Source organism: Phalacrocorax carbo, chromosome 1 (assembly GCF_963921805.1).
Source record: "Phalacrocorax carbo chromosome 1, bPhaCar2.1, whole genome shotgun sequence".
NCBI lineage: Eukaryota > Metazoa > Chordata > Aves > Suliformes > Phalacrocoracidae > Phalacrocorax > Phalacrocorax carbo.
Window position 1 is genome coordinate 63,959,046 of NC_087513.1, and position 17,715 is coordinate 63,976,760.

General features: G+C 46.8%; 1 protein-coding gene across 4 annotated transcripts in view; it reads right to left on the reverse strand.

Moving 5' to 3' along the window:
* DENND2A (DENN domain containing 2A) overlaps nucleotides 1–17,715 on the reverse strand; it is a 61,472-nt gene that overhangs the window by 34,504 nt on the left and 9,253 nt on the right. For 3 of the 4 annotated variants that reach the window (XM_064456939.1, XM_064456911.1, XM_064456921.1), the window contains exon 2: nucleotides 1,048–1,146. In XM_064456939.1, the coding sequence (XP_064313009.1) occupies nucleotides 1,048–1,118 (71 nt within the window). In that variant the 5' untranslated portion in view covers nucleotides 1,119–1,146. Of the gene's footprint in view, nucleotides 1–1,047; nucleotides 1,147–4,555; nucleotides 4,655–17,715 lie in introns of those variants that run through there. The other variant, XM_064456929.1, reaches the window with a different exon arrangement.

A 17,715-nucleotide genomic window follows, 5' to 3' on the forward strand; every position in this document is an offset into this window, starting at 1 on the left:
AGGATTAAACGTCTTCACTGTTACACCAAAAATCCCTAATATATTTAGTCTAGGGATTTCCAAGTATGTGATATCACAATATCAATATTGTGGTATTTTGTCAATATAGTAAAGTTCCAGCTGAACGGACAGTAAATCCAACACAAAATGTTTCCAAACCAAAGCACTTAGCCACGTCTTTGGGGTTTGCCTGGGCTTGGGAAAGAACACCAGGACAACATAAGAAAGTTACTGGGATGCAGACCTGTATCATTAGTCCCATTTAACCATGATCCCAACACTGAGATTCAATTCAGGAAATTCCTCCATTAACTTTTAAATGTATCAAGCGTGCCTCTTCCAGAACTTAGCATTCTTGTAAGAGCATCCATGTGGATACCCTGTGTGCTGGCAGGCCTTGAGCCCTGTCCTGGAGTTAAGCAAGGCTGGCAGCCATTGCAGACTCAGTTGTAGTGCAAATTGAGTCTGGGATGGGTTTGTGAGCAGAAACAGGACCCGAGCCAGATACTGTTCCTCCCTAGCCTCACAGATATTTAACTCCTGCCTGTCTCAGTGACAACATCATGCTTCCATTAAGAGCTAGCACCATGAACACCACGGCCTTTCCCACGGAGCAGGGCATTGCAGTGCCACTGCTGGTTGGACCGCGCAGTAAAAACCAAGGCTGGACACTAGGAAAAATCTGCAATGGGTGGGAACAGTAGGGCTTGTCTGAGGAATCTGCGGAGTCTCCAGCATTGAAGATTTCAAGTGCAGGCAGGGCAAACATTGACAGGGTTATCATCAGCATAAATGGTCTTGCCTTGTGGCAGACCTCTTCTAGCACTGTGAGTCTAGGACATTATCGGTCTGACTGGATGCTAAAATGCATAGCGTCACAGTCCCAAGACGGCAGTGAAACCACCTGAGACCTGCAGGGGTGTGTTTTAACGTGTGAGGAGAGAGGGACAGTGCAGAGCAAAATGTTTTCTTCCTTTGGTTTTCTTTCTGTTGGAGATAATAAACACGAGCAAAGCACCCCAGCACTGAAACATGGAAAGCTCTCACCTCTCAACAGACTTGCAGACACTGCTTTCAGACTTGCTGCTCGCATCGGCTGCCTTGCTAGCTGTCATCATGTCAGCACAAAGCAGGACAGCAGGTCACCTGCAGAAAGACACAAGCAAGAGGTGTTGCTCTGTGCTCAGCATCCTTCTCTCCTCCTTCTACACACACACATACTCGCACGTTTCTCCTTGAATACAAAAGAGCAGAAGCAAGACATGACAGCTCTCTTAAGACAGCCTCAGTTTCCTCCTCTGCAAAATGGGAAGGGGGATGACAGCATTACCCTGGTTGATGGGTTTTGAGGACAAAAATTATCTTTGACTCAGCATCAACTGCTGTACCATGACTTGAATATGGAGCATGTTTTATGAAGGCTTTTACTGTTGCCAAAATCTCAGCAGATTTAATTTTTTTTTCTCTCACAGAAGACTAGACCAAAACCAATTTTAAAACAACCTGTGTTAAGGCCACATGACCAAAGTGGTTCCCCTGCATGCAACACTGTCACAAGATGCCCAGCCTGGGGCAGAAAACATTTTAGGCTGAAGAGACACTGCGCTGCAGCCACTGCTTTCCTTCTCTCTGGTGGGCCATGTTAGGCTGCTACTGATCTGATTTCAGAGGACAACTCCTCATGGGTGTAAGATAAATTGGTCACAAAATGAGTCGTTCTGTTTGCCCCATGATTTCTAGCATTCAAGGAGCAACTGTCCCCCTCTTTCAAGTACTGCTGCTACCCAGTCAATACAACAGACTCTGCCCTCTTTATTGCCCCATAATACTCTTACTCATTAAATAAAAACCAAAAGAATTACTCTGTTACTCTGCAGCACCATCTCTCCTCACTTCTCAGGGTGGTCTGCCTGCTCTGTGGCATTGCAGTGACAAGAGGCTCACCATGTTGTAGGCAATACTTGGAAAATCTGAAGCCTCTCAAGTCTGTCCACTTGGCTGGTCTACCAGATGCTGCCCTGCCATGCCTAGCATTTGGCAACAAGACCAAGTGCCTCAGGAAATTTAGTAGGTTCTTGTCATTAAGAAAATAAAACGCACCACACCAGAAACAGTAAAGAACAAAAGGATCTCTCGTTTCCACTGTTCAAGTATTTTGGGCAGTGAGAGGAAAAAAGAAAAAAAAAAAAAAATCAGTCTTGTTTGTTCGCAGTTTTCTCTCCCTCCCTTTATCCCACGCTGGCAACGTTCCTGAGGCGAGGAGTGAACTCTGGGTCAACTCAATGTGTACACACTCGGGGCAGCTCATTGCTAACCATTTAGCAGATTCTCTGTCCCCAGACAATAAACCCCCTTGGCTTCTCTTCCTCGTTAGTAACTGGAACAAACACCCACTTCATTTCTAGACACAGAGCGGCCTTGCAACACTGTCAAGAAAATTTACCAGCCTGAGGAATAAAATCTATTCATCCATCAGTTAACTGTTATGGATTGAGAATAATGAAAAACTAATGATCGCTCGCATACTCGGCCAAAGAATGACTCACCCAGGCAGCCAGAGCAGATTCCTGCAAAGCTGCAACAGAGGCTGCTCTGCACTTGGCTTACAGCATCCCTAGAGCAGGGATGGTCTCTTCACTCATCACTCATTTAGTGCCTCTCACAGCAGGGTCAGTGGCCCGAGCTCCTCAGCACTGCCTTTAGCAGTAAGAAATGTAACAGCAACAGGAGCTGGCATACACAGAACCCCTGTGGCTCCACTGCCACACCGAATGTTCGCTTGGGACGAGCTCCTCTGTCTTGGTAAGATCACAAAATTCCCCATCAGGAAACTCCGTCTCTCAACCTTTTCCAGTTGTCCCCTAACAAACACTGCCTTGAAAACAAACATCTGGGTATGTGCAAATGCATGCTGGTGCTCAGCACAGTCATGTACCTGATGTACCTCCTGTGGGAGAGGCCAAAAAGAAGATAATACAGAGTAAGAGGTGCATTCATTTCTTCATCTGCTGTGGATGGGACAGACCCCATCGCCCTTGGTGAGAAGAAGCGAGGCACAAAGCAGTTACTGAGTGCTGCAAAAGAGTCTCCCATGAAAGGAGGACCACTGCGATCAGCAGATCAGTATGACTTGGAGCCAAGGCCAGAGGGACATCTGTCCCATCCAGCCACTGCGTGTACCAGGAGTAACCAAAGCAACGCACTCGCTAGGCAGATTAAAGAGCAGGCCAGGAGCTTCCAAAGCAGTAACACATCAGATACTGCCAACGTGACAACAACCAGGTACCTACTGACACACCCACTGACAACACACACCGCTTAGGGGAGTAAAGTCATCCCTAGGAGATACACAGATTGCTGTGCCTTCATTCCTGAGCAGCAGGGTATAGAGGGTGTCCTCAGCATCATCTAGGGGATTACTATAGCACATTAGCTGGTCCTGCCCAAAAGAGTAAATATCTATCCAAACACACTGGAAGATGTGAGGGGAAAAAAGAGAATCACCTCTGGAATAAAAAAGCAGAAAATAATAAGGTACCTCCCAATTAGTCCAACAGTTACATAATTTGCTCAGGGCAAAGCCCAAGCCCAAATGAACTTCAAAGGTGGTGGGATCATCTCTCCTGTTCGTGAGATCACCAGAAACAACCTGCAGACCTGACCCACAGGCATTGCCAACACCTGACAAGAGGAAGCTGGCATGGCAGAGATGGAAAATTGCCTCCAGCAAGAAAATAAAAGGTAGATCTTCTCTACTGAGGCCTGGCTCCACAAGGCACCCAGAGTTAATGTGCCAGTTCACTGCAAAGGGCAAGGGGAGCTCTTTTCCTCCTGTCTCCCCCCATCTCTGCTATGATCGACCATACACTACCCTGATTCTGTGCTGGCTTGGGCTCTCCTTGGAGCACCTCTGTGACCTGCTATAGCTCGCTGAGAGTTTTAGACAAAGCAGCTCATGGAAGGCATCCAACATGCGCCCCATCTGGTACAAGGGAGATGATGAGACTGTGTGGGCAGGAGGGAAAGAGGGAGGGAAGCAGGAAGAGAGAGCCTGAGAGAGTTTGCATGTAGGAATGGTGAAGGGAGACCTGCCAGAGGCTCAGAAGTGTTATCTGAAATGCTCTGCTCTCCTGCCTCATGCGCAATGTGACCACAGCCCTACAAACTGACTAGAAGAAACAAGCAGGGCTGATTTCAGTTAGCAGGCAACCCAAGAAGGACATACATACATCAGGCTGGTACTTCCTGACTGATTGCTGCTTTCTCTAAACACCACTCAAGAACTTTCTACCAGCAATGGGAGGCACAGCCCCATGGCAACCCAAGCCCAGGGCCACCACTCCTGACACACACATCCTGGAAGGACAAGGCCATAGAAGGGGAGAGAAGATGCCGAGCCCCGTTTGGAAAGCCTTGCCACTGCAATTTATTCAGTAATCCCTGCCATTGTTTGGGGGAACAAAGCAGTCATCTGATATAGTTTCAAAATTAAACTGGGAAAGGAAGGACAGGGGAGGAGGCGGGAGGAAAGAAGGAGGGGAAGGAGCTCTCAAACCTGTTGGCCAGACCCTGGGAAGGATGTGAAGTCTCCCAGCAGAAGCCTCTCGGCATATCTCCCACACGCACCCGGCCTCACGATTCCCAGGGCCATGTGATAGAGGCTTCCTGCTACCAAGTGAAGCGAGACCTACCCCGACCTCTCTCTTCCAAACAGAGTTCCTGCCTGCTTTGTGTTCGCAAAGAGGCGTTTGTTTACTGATCTATCATTGGCATGCAGGAAACAGCCTTGAAATGAGCTGTAATCATCTGTCTCCAGCAATAGCTGTTTGGCTTTCTTCTAATTTAAGTTTTCCTCCCACCCCCCCTTCCCCAATGCCCTCTTCCCCGCTTCCGATCAAAACGCTTTTGGAGTATGCACATCTGGTTCAGGGCTCAGGGCACTAGATACTACAAGATGTTTCCAAAGCAACTGGTGAGTAAATAAGAGGCGCTGACAGTAGGCACGTTCCCACCCCCAAAGGGCAAAGATGTCTTCCAGAGGAACATGAGCTAAACTCCTTCAGAGCGACGAAGAAACCAGCTTTGCCAACTGTTCTTGGTGCAGCCACCAGACGATAACACAAGCCAGAGGAGCACCAAACGCCCCGCAGTCTGCATCATCAGAAATGTACACAGCCAGCACACGGGTTGCACATGTGGAATCTTGCCTCCAATAAGGTCAGGCAGCGATGGCGGCACACCTCCCAGGCATCCCTTTCTTGCTAATTTATTTGTGGGGAACAAACCAAGCACACCTCAAAGGGTCTTGTGGTTTGGGGATGGGTATTACCATTGCCACGTGCTGGAGGCCATGCCTCAAGATTTTCTTTGCTCTGTTTACTCTGAACCTCGCACAAAAATTGGATCCGAGTCCACTACTGGGATACTAGCCATACTGCTGATGCATATAAACAGTAAGGCTTCATGGCACCAGGAGCGACTCGCAGCTGGTCAAACTCTCCTCCAGTAAGAAAAAAGGCATGCTGTGTTTAAAGCCCACGCACGCTTTCTTCTCCTTGGTGCTCACAGAAATGGTCTCTCCTGTTACTTGCATGAGTAACCCCAAGCAGCCAGACAAAGCCTGCAAGTAACACCTCTCTGCTCCCGTGCTTTACAGAACAAAGGATGCAACATACAGACAGCAACAATGAGACAACAATATATAACATACATATATAAAGAACAGGAAGGATGCCAAGACGACAAAACACTAACAGGAAAATCATGAGTAAGGGGAAGCCAACAGTTAAAGACTTCAAGGCTCCCTCCCCCAGCCCTTGCTCTGTTTGGAGCCTGTTTCCCTTTGGGGAAGAAGCAGGCAGGAGGACGAGTGCTTGTGCACGAACACACACAAACAGGCCACTGCGTGGGCCCCTGTGCACAGTCGCAGCACCAGGCAGAGCCCCTGGGCCTGGGTACGAGCACGCTGCCTTCCCGATGCCCCCAGCAGCAATGCTAACTCAGGGGGTGAGCCCCCGCAGAGCAGGGAGGACACCCGCTGAGTGGGGATGCAGCTAAAGCTGTGAAGAGCAATGGGACCCAACAGCAGGCTTCCTCAGCAAAACAAGATGCTCGCAGCAGGGGAGTCACTGACTTGAGGTGCCCAACGCCAACCTGGTGGCAAGGCAAGCCAGCCTGCCCTGACCTGGCAGCCTCATACACGAAGGCCGGAGCCCCAGCTGGTGCTCCCCTGCCATGGCTCCTAACCCCTGTGCAGCCCTGGGCTGCTGCCTCTTTCCCTCCGCCATGAGGGCTCCCAGGAGCAGGAGGCAGGAGCTCCCTGCTGCAGCATGGGGACATGCTGCTGGAAAGCACATCCTTGGGCTGGCCTCCCCATGCAGCCTGGTGCCTTTGGGCATCACTGGGTGGCCTCCTCCAGCAGGAGATCCCAGGCCCATGCATGTCCTTGTTGGTCACACAGCCAGGTGCTCTGGTGTCACGTACCATGGTGCAGCAGCTTGGGACAGCAGCTAATTGCCCTCCTGCTGTTTCTGGTATGGAGAAGGGTGCTTGCAGGCAGATAAAAGGGTTTTCTGAAACTTGAGCTCAAAGTGTTTGACCCAAAGTTCCAGGACACGTGCCAACAAGCCCTCCCCAGCTGCCAGCAGCCAGAGTTTCTTCTCAGAGGGCTTCTCTCCCAGTCAGCCCTGCAGATCAGCTTACCTCTGAGAGGACAGGCTACTTCTGGGCCAGCAGGGCTTCTCAGTGGCATCTGGTGAAAAAACTATTCAGCTTATGCACAAGAGAAAATTTTTTACTGAGAGGGTGGCCGAACACTGGCATAGGTTGCCCAGAGCGGTTGTGGAGTCTACATCCTTGGAGATACTCAAAGCCCGACTGGACAACGTTCTGAGCAGGCTGCTCTACGTGATCCCTGCCCTGAGCAGGAGGTTGGACTTTGCCATCTCCAGAGGTGCCTTCCCACCCCAGCTACTCTGCCACTCTGTGCTGGACTTGGTTACCTTGGGGCAAGGTGAGCTGTCACCTCTTTGCAGGCACTGATTGTCCTGGCCATGCAAGCCTCCTGCAGGCCATGGAGACTTAAGACACTAATAGCAGGACTGTTCAGTTCATTACACTCATAATGGTATCCTAATTGGCGGGCCCAAGTCACTTATTAAAGAAAAAAAGAAGCAGGATAAACTTACGTAAACATATCCAGGAAGGGCCAATGACTGGGAAGCAATACGCTCACTATAGTATCTTTTAGAGCCAGATCCCACACAGCCTCCTACTCGCCTTGCCCCACTCTGTCCTTTGATCTATCATATCTTACACCACAGGGCTTACAGGGGGGTCAGGAGAATCCCATGTGTCAAAACAAACTCTATTTTCACAAAACCCAAGTGGAATCGACATACTGCAACCCCTCTCTCTGTGCATGGACCCCATGTCAGAGGAACAACGTTGCAATGCAAGGAATGCAGAAACTCGCAATGTCGGCGTTCAGCCTGCGTGCAGAAAAGCTGTGTTGTGTGTTATGATATGTCTTTAATTTTGTGATATTTCTTCTACTGACCTTCTCCCTCTCTAAGGCCACAGAACAATCTCTGCCCGCTTATATGTCACTAACCTGATTTAAAGGATTACTATGGTTAAAGGGGCTGCCCTGCTTCCCCCTCTCCCTGTGTCCCTGCTCCTCTCTCAGTTGCCAGCATCCTGGTCTCACCTCTATCCTTGGTAAAGGACATGCCTGATCAGATCTAATACTTGCCATTGCCTAAGGGTGTGCCTACTTTTTCCTCTCTTCTTGCTCCTGCTTCCTTTGTATCAGCTCCAATGCCTGTAAAGACTTTTCTGAGCTACCAAGAGCTAGCAAGCCAGCCAGTTCAACTTGCTAAACCAGCAAATAAATAAAAGGGGGGGAAGAGAACAGTTTTCTGCTTGGATAGTGACATCAGTCACCTGTCACGGAAAACCTGATGGGCACTGAAGCACATGGAAGGGAAGGGATGAAATCATATTGCTGGGACAGATTCACTGAATGTTTTGCTTTCTCCTCACTGCTTCCCTTCAAGGACATTTGTTGCTCACCATATAACCATATAAATGGCAAACTGGGTTGCACAGACTACAAGCAAACTACAATTTGCTCTTAGTATGGGGACTAGCAAGACTATTTTTCAGGCTGTTCCAACTGCAATCCCCACCACCTTCACACACAGCTGTAAGGCCGGCCCCACGTCTGGCACCCAGGCCAGGGAACACACAGCTGGGTACAGCTGGCAAAAACTCTGCTTTCAGGCTTTGTCCGACATGGTGCCAAGCTCTGGGAAGGGCAGTTGAGGAGGTTCCTAGCTATTTCTCTTCATTACCTGCCAAATTAAGCAAGGAACCCCTGCAGGCACCCATTTCACTCTATATTACCCCGACTCACCTCAAGAGCAGGGCCCCTTCTGTTGCACTGAAGAAGACCACAGATGTGCCAAACAGATACCTGTGACCACCCAGCCAAGCCTGACCGATGCAATGTACATGTATGGGAGGCACAACTGAAATGGCATGGACAACCTCAAACGCGGCGCTTCTCAGTTCCCGAGTGCTCCACTTCACAAATACAGAAACTGCATTCGGAGAACAGAAATGAAGTTTCAGCTTCGGAGTGGTTGGTTTGGTTTAAAGGCAAACTGGAAAAAACACCTGCTGAGTCCCATGGTGTGGGACGGCATGGAGTTAGCAGGATGGCTGGATGCCTTGGCTCCACTACAGGGACCTCTGGCAGCTGAGTTGGTGGAATAGCTGGTAATAGCAGCACCTCCTGGAAGAGGATGGGACAGACGCTCTGTCAGGGGTTTTGCACACACTTGCCAGAGGCACAGAGACCTTCAGGAATCACGGGCTCCATTCTGGGCTTTGGAAGAAAGCAGGTTATGGGGGCATGCCATTAGTTTTAAGTTTGTCCTCTGTCCTCTCACCTCCTGACACTAGAACCTTGTTACATAGAGTCTTCCTCACCTACTCAATACCAGTTCATGCTTCCCAAATCTGCCCTCACAGACGGCCCAGATTTAACTCTCTGAGGGCTCTATTCAAGTCCCAGTTTCCTCACCCACTGTTAATCTCACACTCACTATCAGCTGTCCCAGCCTGACCCTCTTTGCCTCTCCCCATCCTCCCTATCACCACTTCCCTGTATCACTCCCTTTCCAGACTAGTCCCCTCAAATCATTGGTTAGCCAGTCCTTCTTACCCATAGCTCATCCAAATACCTTCCTTCCATCCTAAAGACGTTCTATGATGGCTCCTAGCTGCAGACTCTTCCCCCCCCTTACTCCCCCTCTCTGCCCAAACTAAGGGATCTCCCAGATCTACCCAGACCTCAGTCCTGCCTCAGTTTTTCTCATCCAACCCTGTTCTACCTCCCTGCTTCAGCAGAAACAGCCTCTCCTCCACACTTACAGCCTCAGGAAGCCTCCACCACTCAATCTACTACCTTAAAAGCTGCTTCCCTACAGCTTCCAAGACTTTTTTTTACCTGACCCAGGCCTAGCCTCATCAAAACAAATCCACCCGACACCAAATTGGCTTGAGCACCTCCTTTCTGCCCACCCTTACAGGGTAGAACCTGAGGGGCTTGCACATTTCCCCACGTTTTAGATCCACTACAGCTCTCTCCTGGCTACCAAACACCCTGAACTCCTGGATACAGCTTCTGCCTATCCACAGTGCTTACCTGAGACAACACTTGCCCTATGCAGATGGTCTGTACCTACAGACATACATACATATAGACTCCATACATGCATTTCCACTGTCAATATCCTGAGTGGACCCCACACCTCTCCCTCACTGCACACCCCTGCATCCACAGTGTAGCAGTTATTTCTTTAGAAGCAGGATGACTGCATCTTTATGTCCATTGACCACCATTGACCTTCACTAGGACCGAGGACCTCTTCCTTCCTTTCTTCCTAGTTCAGGCTTTGCCTCTTCTGGATACTAGTAAATCTAGCCATTTCCACCTCTTTTCCTATATGGTGCCAGCAGGATGAACAATGGCACAGGAAAAACAAAGTCCTGGTAGTCTAGCCCACTGTTCCTAGGCAGAGATTTACTAAATCCTGCCTAGGATCCTACTAAACTCTGGAAATGTATTCTGTACCACTGGTTAGGAGGCCAGCCTTTGGCTCAGACCTCCAGATGGCAGGTATCCATTCACATATGACTCCTAGGCTGGAGCTTTATTGTAGGACCAGTGTTAAGACCAGGTTGGCAAAAAGGCTCTGCTTGGAAAGAAGCTAACCCTCAGCAATGAGATGAGGTAAACCAGCAGGATCTGCTGTGGGCAATATTGGTGTGTCACCGTGGGTCTCAATTGCATCCTTAGGCCATCCCTGTTCTATAGTAAAGCAGCTGGAGCCTTGAGAAACTACCCTCACCTCCTGTCCATTACACCCCTCCTCCACCCGTTTGCTGAAGGTTGTAGGTGAAGCTCCACAGGGATAGCACCAGCGTTCCCTGCCTAGCACAGGGAGCTGGAAGGACAGCACATTTGGGAACAAGGTAACTACTGAAGATTTTAGCTACTAAAAATAAAAACCTCTGCTGACCATGTGCCAACTGAAATTTTTTTTCCCACAGAGCCTTGGAAAAGGCAGAGATGACACAGGAGCAGCAAAGGACAAATTCCTGATCCAAACAGCGTATAACACTTCTGTTTCAAAGCATAAGATTAGTCTTAGCAAAAGAAAAGCCTGATGTACTTTCTAATGCAGGGGAAACTGCACATTTTTCTCCCCTAGCTTCACTCTTTGAAACAGCTGTAACATTTTGGCTGAAGGCTTTTAAAAGTAATTCAGCCAGAGGCAACACTCAGCATGGAAAACTGCAGACTGAAACAAAAAGAATTGACCTGAAGGCAGAAATCAAAAACAGGGTCTCACAATGTGAATTGTCTTCTGTTAAAGGTGGGGCTCGCTGCACCCACTATTATTAAGCTTGTCCCACATTTGCCATTGTCTTATTTTCCCTTTGTTCCTCCCTCTAAACATATAACAAACAGAAGAAAAGCTCAACAACTCAAAGGGTATTCGACATCCCTCCAGTTTCCTTCAAGCAACCACACCCTCAGCTGGAAACACGGCATTTCCAGGGCTAGCGGTGGGATGTTACATGATCATCTCAAACAAAACAGCAATGCTCTTTTTCTAATTCACTGCTCACAAGCACAGATTAATTCCTGCATGTACAGAAGGTAAATACTGTTATTCTTCATGGTGGCAGGTATGGTTTGTATTACTGCTTAGATACATGATGAGTCGTCACTCCTGAAGGTAGATTAACAAATACTAAGGAAAAAAATCACATGGGAAGGAAGAGAAAGATTCAGTATTTCCCAATCTGGCTGCTAAAATGAAGTCTAATTACAATGTTTAGTGGAATTACATGTTTTAGGCTAAGCTTTTTACAAGGAAGTAATGAACAGAAGATTAAAAAAAAAGTAATTAAAAAAATCTAATTCCAGATGGAGAAACCAAGACCCTGGGAAGCGAAAGCAGGAGTAGAGGACAGCTCTTCTATGATGGATCTTGGCAATACTAGATCATCTCCTTGTGTTTTAGATCTCGCATTAGCACATGTGTACACACAGTGGGGTTACTCAGCTCCTTTCAAAGTGGGATATTTACTTATGCTTTGCAGCCTAATAAATAAAAATTCAGTTACTTTAAGTCAAGGCTGAAGAAGACATTAGCGGTGAATCCTGTCTTACTGAAGCGAACATGAGCTTGCTGATGACATCAGTGGAGCCGGCGTTTCATACCTGTTTTCTTTGGCTTTGAAACTACCCACATACAAGATGACTGTAGTCAATATGGAATGAAACAAAAGAAATATGGACCAGATTTACATGAGCAGACATTTGCCAGCAGAACCGTCTACCAGCCACATGAAGAGGCAGGATTCCCAGCAGATGCAGTGGAACTGGCTTCAGTGCCCAACAAAGATGAAACTACATTGGCAAATATGCATTTCTACCCATGCAGCCAATTGGTGTAGTTACTTTCCCTCCTTTCATAGGAATGCTGTGTTACAAATGCACCAGTCCTACTACAGCAGTAAATCACTTCTAGTATAAAAAGAATTGGAAAGAATTCAGGGGTATTATTATGCCTATAAGAAACCCAAACATTTGACAGCATAGGAAACAACCTGCCACTAAAATATAGTGTTCAGCTCGTGAACGACAATGGAATTCGTTTTTGATGTGGTGAGATAACCTCTGCTATTCTAGCATAAAAGGGACCCAGAGAAGTCCCTTTGAGGAGCAACTTTGCAAAGAGTTTCCTGGCGGGAAGACAAATTGTCTCACATTCAGAAAGGAAATGAGACCATTAAAATGAAGAACCTCAACTTCTTCCAAAATAAGTTATCATCAGGGAAGACAAATGGAGACTCAGCAAAACTCTCTCCTTCGGTGGCCTTCACCCTGCAGGATGCTGACTGTTGCCCCTCCTGATGAGGATTTAGCACAGTTTCCTGAAGTGTCCATCACCACAACCTTGGGGCACCATCTGCAGAGCCCTGGTAGCTGCATGGTTCAGGAGACCTTCCTGTACCAGCACCAAGTCCGTGACCTGCCGCTACAGTCTGTCTCTATTAAGCATCATCTTCTGAGCTCAAGCAAAAAGTCACCTTTTTGCTTGATTTTTTGATTGCTTTTTGGTTCTGGAGACCCTGCTTTCTCCTGCCTTGCTCAACCCGTCTTTCCTCACACCCTCACTCTCCCACATATCTCCGCCATTAAAAAACGCAGAATCTACTTATTGCAGATCTTATTTCTTATCAAAATCTTTCAGCCGCAGTGCAGCACACCACCCCCTTGTTCAACCTTCCTCAGCAGAAAGCAGGGCCAGGCAGCACATGAGCCACCAAAGATTTACGCATCACGAGGAGGAAACCTGCACAGCTCCAAAGACGAAAAACCTCTGCAGAGGGCTTGCATTTATTTATTTTTCCAGGAGGAAAGCTGCTCTCTGTGGGTGTGTGCGTGCATGTGTTTGTCAGGACAATAGGAAAGAGGACACTGGAGTGGAGCTGCCAGGAAACAGTCGGCCATCTGCCCGTGCGGAGAGCAGTTTTTCCTTTTCTTTTGTACTACGAGGAATGTAGCTGAGAGCCGCCATCCGCCCGCGCTGGGAGGAAATCTGAGAGCCTGTGCTCTGCCAGGGAGAGGAAGCGTGGGGGAGGGAGCGAGCCCAGTCCATGTGGCTAAGCGGTCATTGCACTCACGGCCAATAAAAGTGGGAAAAAAAAACCCTAACCAAAAAGCCAAGTCCTAGGGAAAATTGCTCTTCCTCCTCTGCCCTTTCACGCTCATGTGCAGTTCAATAGTCTCCCTCCCAGGCACTAGGAGGTGATCCTGAGCACAGGAACTGCTGAAGGGGCTCAGCAGAGGAGCACGTCAGGAGGGCAATGGCCCAGGGAAACACAAGGGTTTCCCCCTGTGCTGACAGTGGCAGCCCCAGACAAGAAAGCGACACAAACAGAAAATAAACTCACATCACTAGGTTGCTCATCCGCCCGCGCCCTCTCTCAGTAACCAGGCATTTAGCCACCCGAGCGCAGAACAGCTTGGGGAAGGACCCTTTGCTCTTCGGCTCCCCGACCCACCAGACCAGGGTGGAGTGTAAGGAGCAAGTCTACTCCTTATAACCATCCATACATTCTCCCCCATGGGCTTTGGTGCCGCTTCTTACTATAAAAGAAAACTATGTAACAGAAGGGAAAAAAGATCTGATGTTTTCGTACCATCAGGCAAAAATGCTGGTACACCGTGATGGCTTGGTAGCACATTCTTCTGCCACTCTGGTCTCAGAAAAGCCCCGAAAAAAATCAAGAAAGGTAAAACTTCCAGAAGTCACTACATGACTTTGAAGTTTAAGGCCCATTTTCAAAACCAATTGAGGATCAGTTTTTTTAAACAAACATTGAAAAGTGGCTAACTTTTTCAAAGAATTGTAAGCACCCATTCCTTTTTCATTGGTTGCAATGGGAGAGGCTGTCTAGGTATTGCTGGGAAAACTGAGAAAACACCTATCTGCACCTTCATGCACCTAAGTATCTTGCAAACTCTAGCACTTACCAGGTGCCAGATCCAGCTCCACAGAGCCAGCAGACTTGCTAACATGGGAGGTGTCAGAGATAATAGGTCACGGTCCTGACAAAGGTATTTCCAGAAGAACTGATTAATCCAGACATGGTCTAAAGAGCTTCCTGGCAGCTCACAAGACAGTCTGACCTGGTGACACTCTGCACCTAAGCGTGTCCAAGTCAGATCTAGACTGCCACGCACGTGCCCAGTTCCTTTCAGAAACAAGACTCAGGTTCCCATACTCTGTTGTGACTTTTTGAACATTTTACTTCTCATACAACCAAAACCATCGATGTAGCACAGTGTGTGACCTGGAGCCAATTCCTTGGCTGTTTCCCTCTTGGGTGGATGAGAGACAATGGAAACAAGTGGAAACTAGGTAGAGACTTGATACAAGGAAAATTCTTTTTCACCATGAGAATAATACAGCTCTGGAAAAGCCCTGTAGTCTCCATCGCTGGATGTTTCCAAGACCCAACCAGACAAAGGCCTGAGCAACCTGGTCTGAGCTCAGACCTGAACCTCTTTGAGCAGAAAGCTGGAGTAGAGACCTCCTGCAATCCCTTCCAACCTGGATTATCCTATGATAACCTGTCATTAATTAGTGTAAAAAATAGAATCCACTCTCATCTTCTCTGTGGAAAACAAAACAAAAAACTGCAAAATGAAGTCTCTTTCAAAAAACTATTACTAGGTGCCTTTTCCTCCCCAAGAGATTTTTTTTTTGCCTTTCACCTCTTAAAACTCTCCACCTGCCCAGCAAGCAAGCAGTAAAAAACGGCTGTTAAAACTAGATATACAATTATGCTGTTTCTAACACATTTCCATGGTCTTTTACCCCCAGTAACTCTGTAGTGCCTAACAAACTTCAACAGTTCAGTGAAAGCTACTAAGGAGGCCATGAATCCACCAATGAGACTGCCTTAGCAAAGACTGATTAGAGTGCAAATTTTTTTAAAAAGCTTAAACTTTTCATAACTAAATTAAAACAAAACGAAACTGAGAAATACTGGACACATTTACTTGGGAGATTTGGTTTTTTTCTTTGCGTTTCTCATGGCAGAAAACGTAGAAACTGAAGTGACCCAACAGGCATATATTGTTCACTACTGTCTTCCAAGGGATGTGCCAAAGGCAATACGTACTCTAGAGGACTTTCATTTCCATTGTTTATTTGCCTTCATATACATCAAACTGTTTGATAACAGAGCAGAAGCAGAGCACATATGTACAATTTCCTCCATCGAGCCCTTATCTCACAACCGAAGCTAAGCTATTCTTATAGAAGCTTCCAACCCAGAGAACCTGCATCCAAGTTTTGTATTCCAGGATAACCACAAGTGCATACTCCACCCAAGATGTTTGAATGTTGTCTTGGACTGCACCCCGATACTGTTTATTGTGCACAGGAAAAGGTCATTACTACAAAGCAGCCAGCACCAAATGCATTTCAGAAGGGCGCATTTTACAGGACCCAGAACAAACTATCGAAGTAGGAGTCTTCTAGAGTCAAACCCTTTGCAGAAGCCCCTGCCTCCTGAAAAATTCAATAAACATCATCCTATTTTATCTTAAATGCTCATAAACATCTTGTTTCCAGTCCAACGCAAGGTGAAATCCTAGCTGTACTGAAGGGATTGATTTGACTCCAGCAATTATGATGTGGCTTGCATTTCACCCACCGAACCCTCCACGTTCACCTCATTTCTGCTCCTCACCAACACAGCTCTACCTACAGAAACTCAAGCAGAGAGCAAAGACCCCTCAGCTCAAGTCCATAAAACCTCTCCGGAGGGGGTGAGTCTTACAGCTTTGCATGCAATGTAAAAAGAACACAAAGGTTTCCTGCAGGGTGAGAGAGGAGGCCTCCCGCAGGAGATGACCAGCGCTAGGGGACAGGTGACCCACCCAGTACAACACCCTGATGATACGCAGATTCCTTTGTGAAGTTCCCACCGTCCCCCACCCCAAAAATACCAGCATTACACACTCAGCTCTAAAGGTCTGGCTCAGGAAAGAGGCTCTCCATACATGTTTTTCTCCCTGCAGAAGACACTGGTTTTAACAACTAAATGCACATATTCTCTAGATTCGATACCCTATGAACAGGCCAGTTAGGCAGATACGCCTCACCAGAACTACCTTCTTTATGCAAAGGTAGAAGCTGCACTACGTGGTCTCAATTATCCATGGCTGAATACAACGGATCTGTTGATAATGATCTGATTTTCTTCATTGAGAAGAGAACGTCTACAGACATTACTGGCAAACTAAACCTAAACTTGATCTTTTAGGGGAAATTCCCAAAACATTTTCTTCAATTAGAAGAGGTGTAAGAAGAGTTATGTAATGCTATACTTGATTTACTTCTTGGCTGGTAAGAAAAATGTTTGGCATTCAAGTAGGCATTCTTCTTCCTATCTCTTCCACATGTAGTAACTTAAACGTTCAGATTGGATAGCATTTACTTAATAAAAATCTGTCATCCACTTCTCCAAGTAGGTTCACTGAATACATATTTAAAAAGAAAAAGATGACAGAGGAGAAATTTCGGCACTAGAAATAGGTTAGAAATAAGTTATTTTTGCTTATACGCCTTCCCAAGCAAAAGGAATATTAGAGATGCATCATGTTGTAAATAGTTATATAAAACAAACCACTTTTCCTTAGATTTCCTTCACATGAATCTGACTTTTGATGACAGGTAAAAATGTTGATGAATAAGAAATCAGTCCTGCCTCTGGTCATATGTTTGGCAAGACTGACTTTTCAAAATCTTGTACACTGAGCTAAGAGTAAGCAGTTTATATGGCAAATATGCTCTCAGATACCTCAGATCAATGTAATTTTCTATACAGGAACTAAACTGGAACAATGAGCCGATCCATCTCAGCTAACTCTTGATGTCCACATGGAAGCTACTCTTTTAGCCTCTTTAATACCCACAAGAGGTAATTTGTGCTCTAGAAGTACTCTCTCTTCTTGAGGCAGGTATCTCACAAACTCTGAACTGTACTGTAGAAGTGCCTGTTTCTCTTACCTGACCAGAAAGGGTCCAGAAACTAATTTACCTGGGCAAGGTGCCTCCCACTCACATGCCTGAAGTACAGAAGCATATCTCAGCAATTCAATTTCCATAAATCACAAACAGGTTTGAGTGTTGCTGGATGAGTAAATTACAGTTTCTGAACAACTGAAACAATTTTTGCCAAGCTCAATCTAAATTCAGTGTTTAGAAAAAAAGAAAGAAACTTTCAAGAAAATGTATGATGTAATGTGAAGGAGGCATACAAGAGTCACGTTCTTTATTTTGAAATCACACTACCTACCAAAATTTAGCTCGATTGGGTAGGGGTGTGTATGAAGCCTTCCCTTCAAAAGGAGCTGAAACACTTTGTTTAGGCTCCCCCTCCTTCCCACTGGGTTGTTTTGGGTTTTTTTTTGAAGGGAAAAAAGGAGGGAAGGGAACAGATAGGGCTACCCTGTCACCTTTTTCCAAATAGTTAGTTATAGAATTTTTTATTCGACCACAAAACTGAAAAAGAAATACCACAAAATTTCCTCCAAAGCACCAAAAAGCCCTG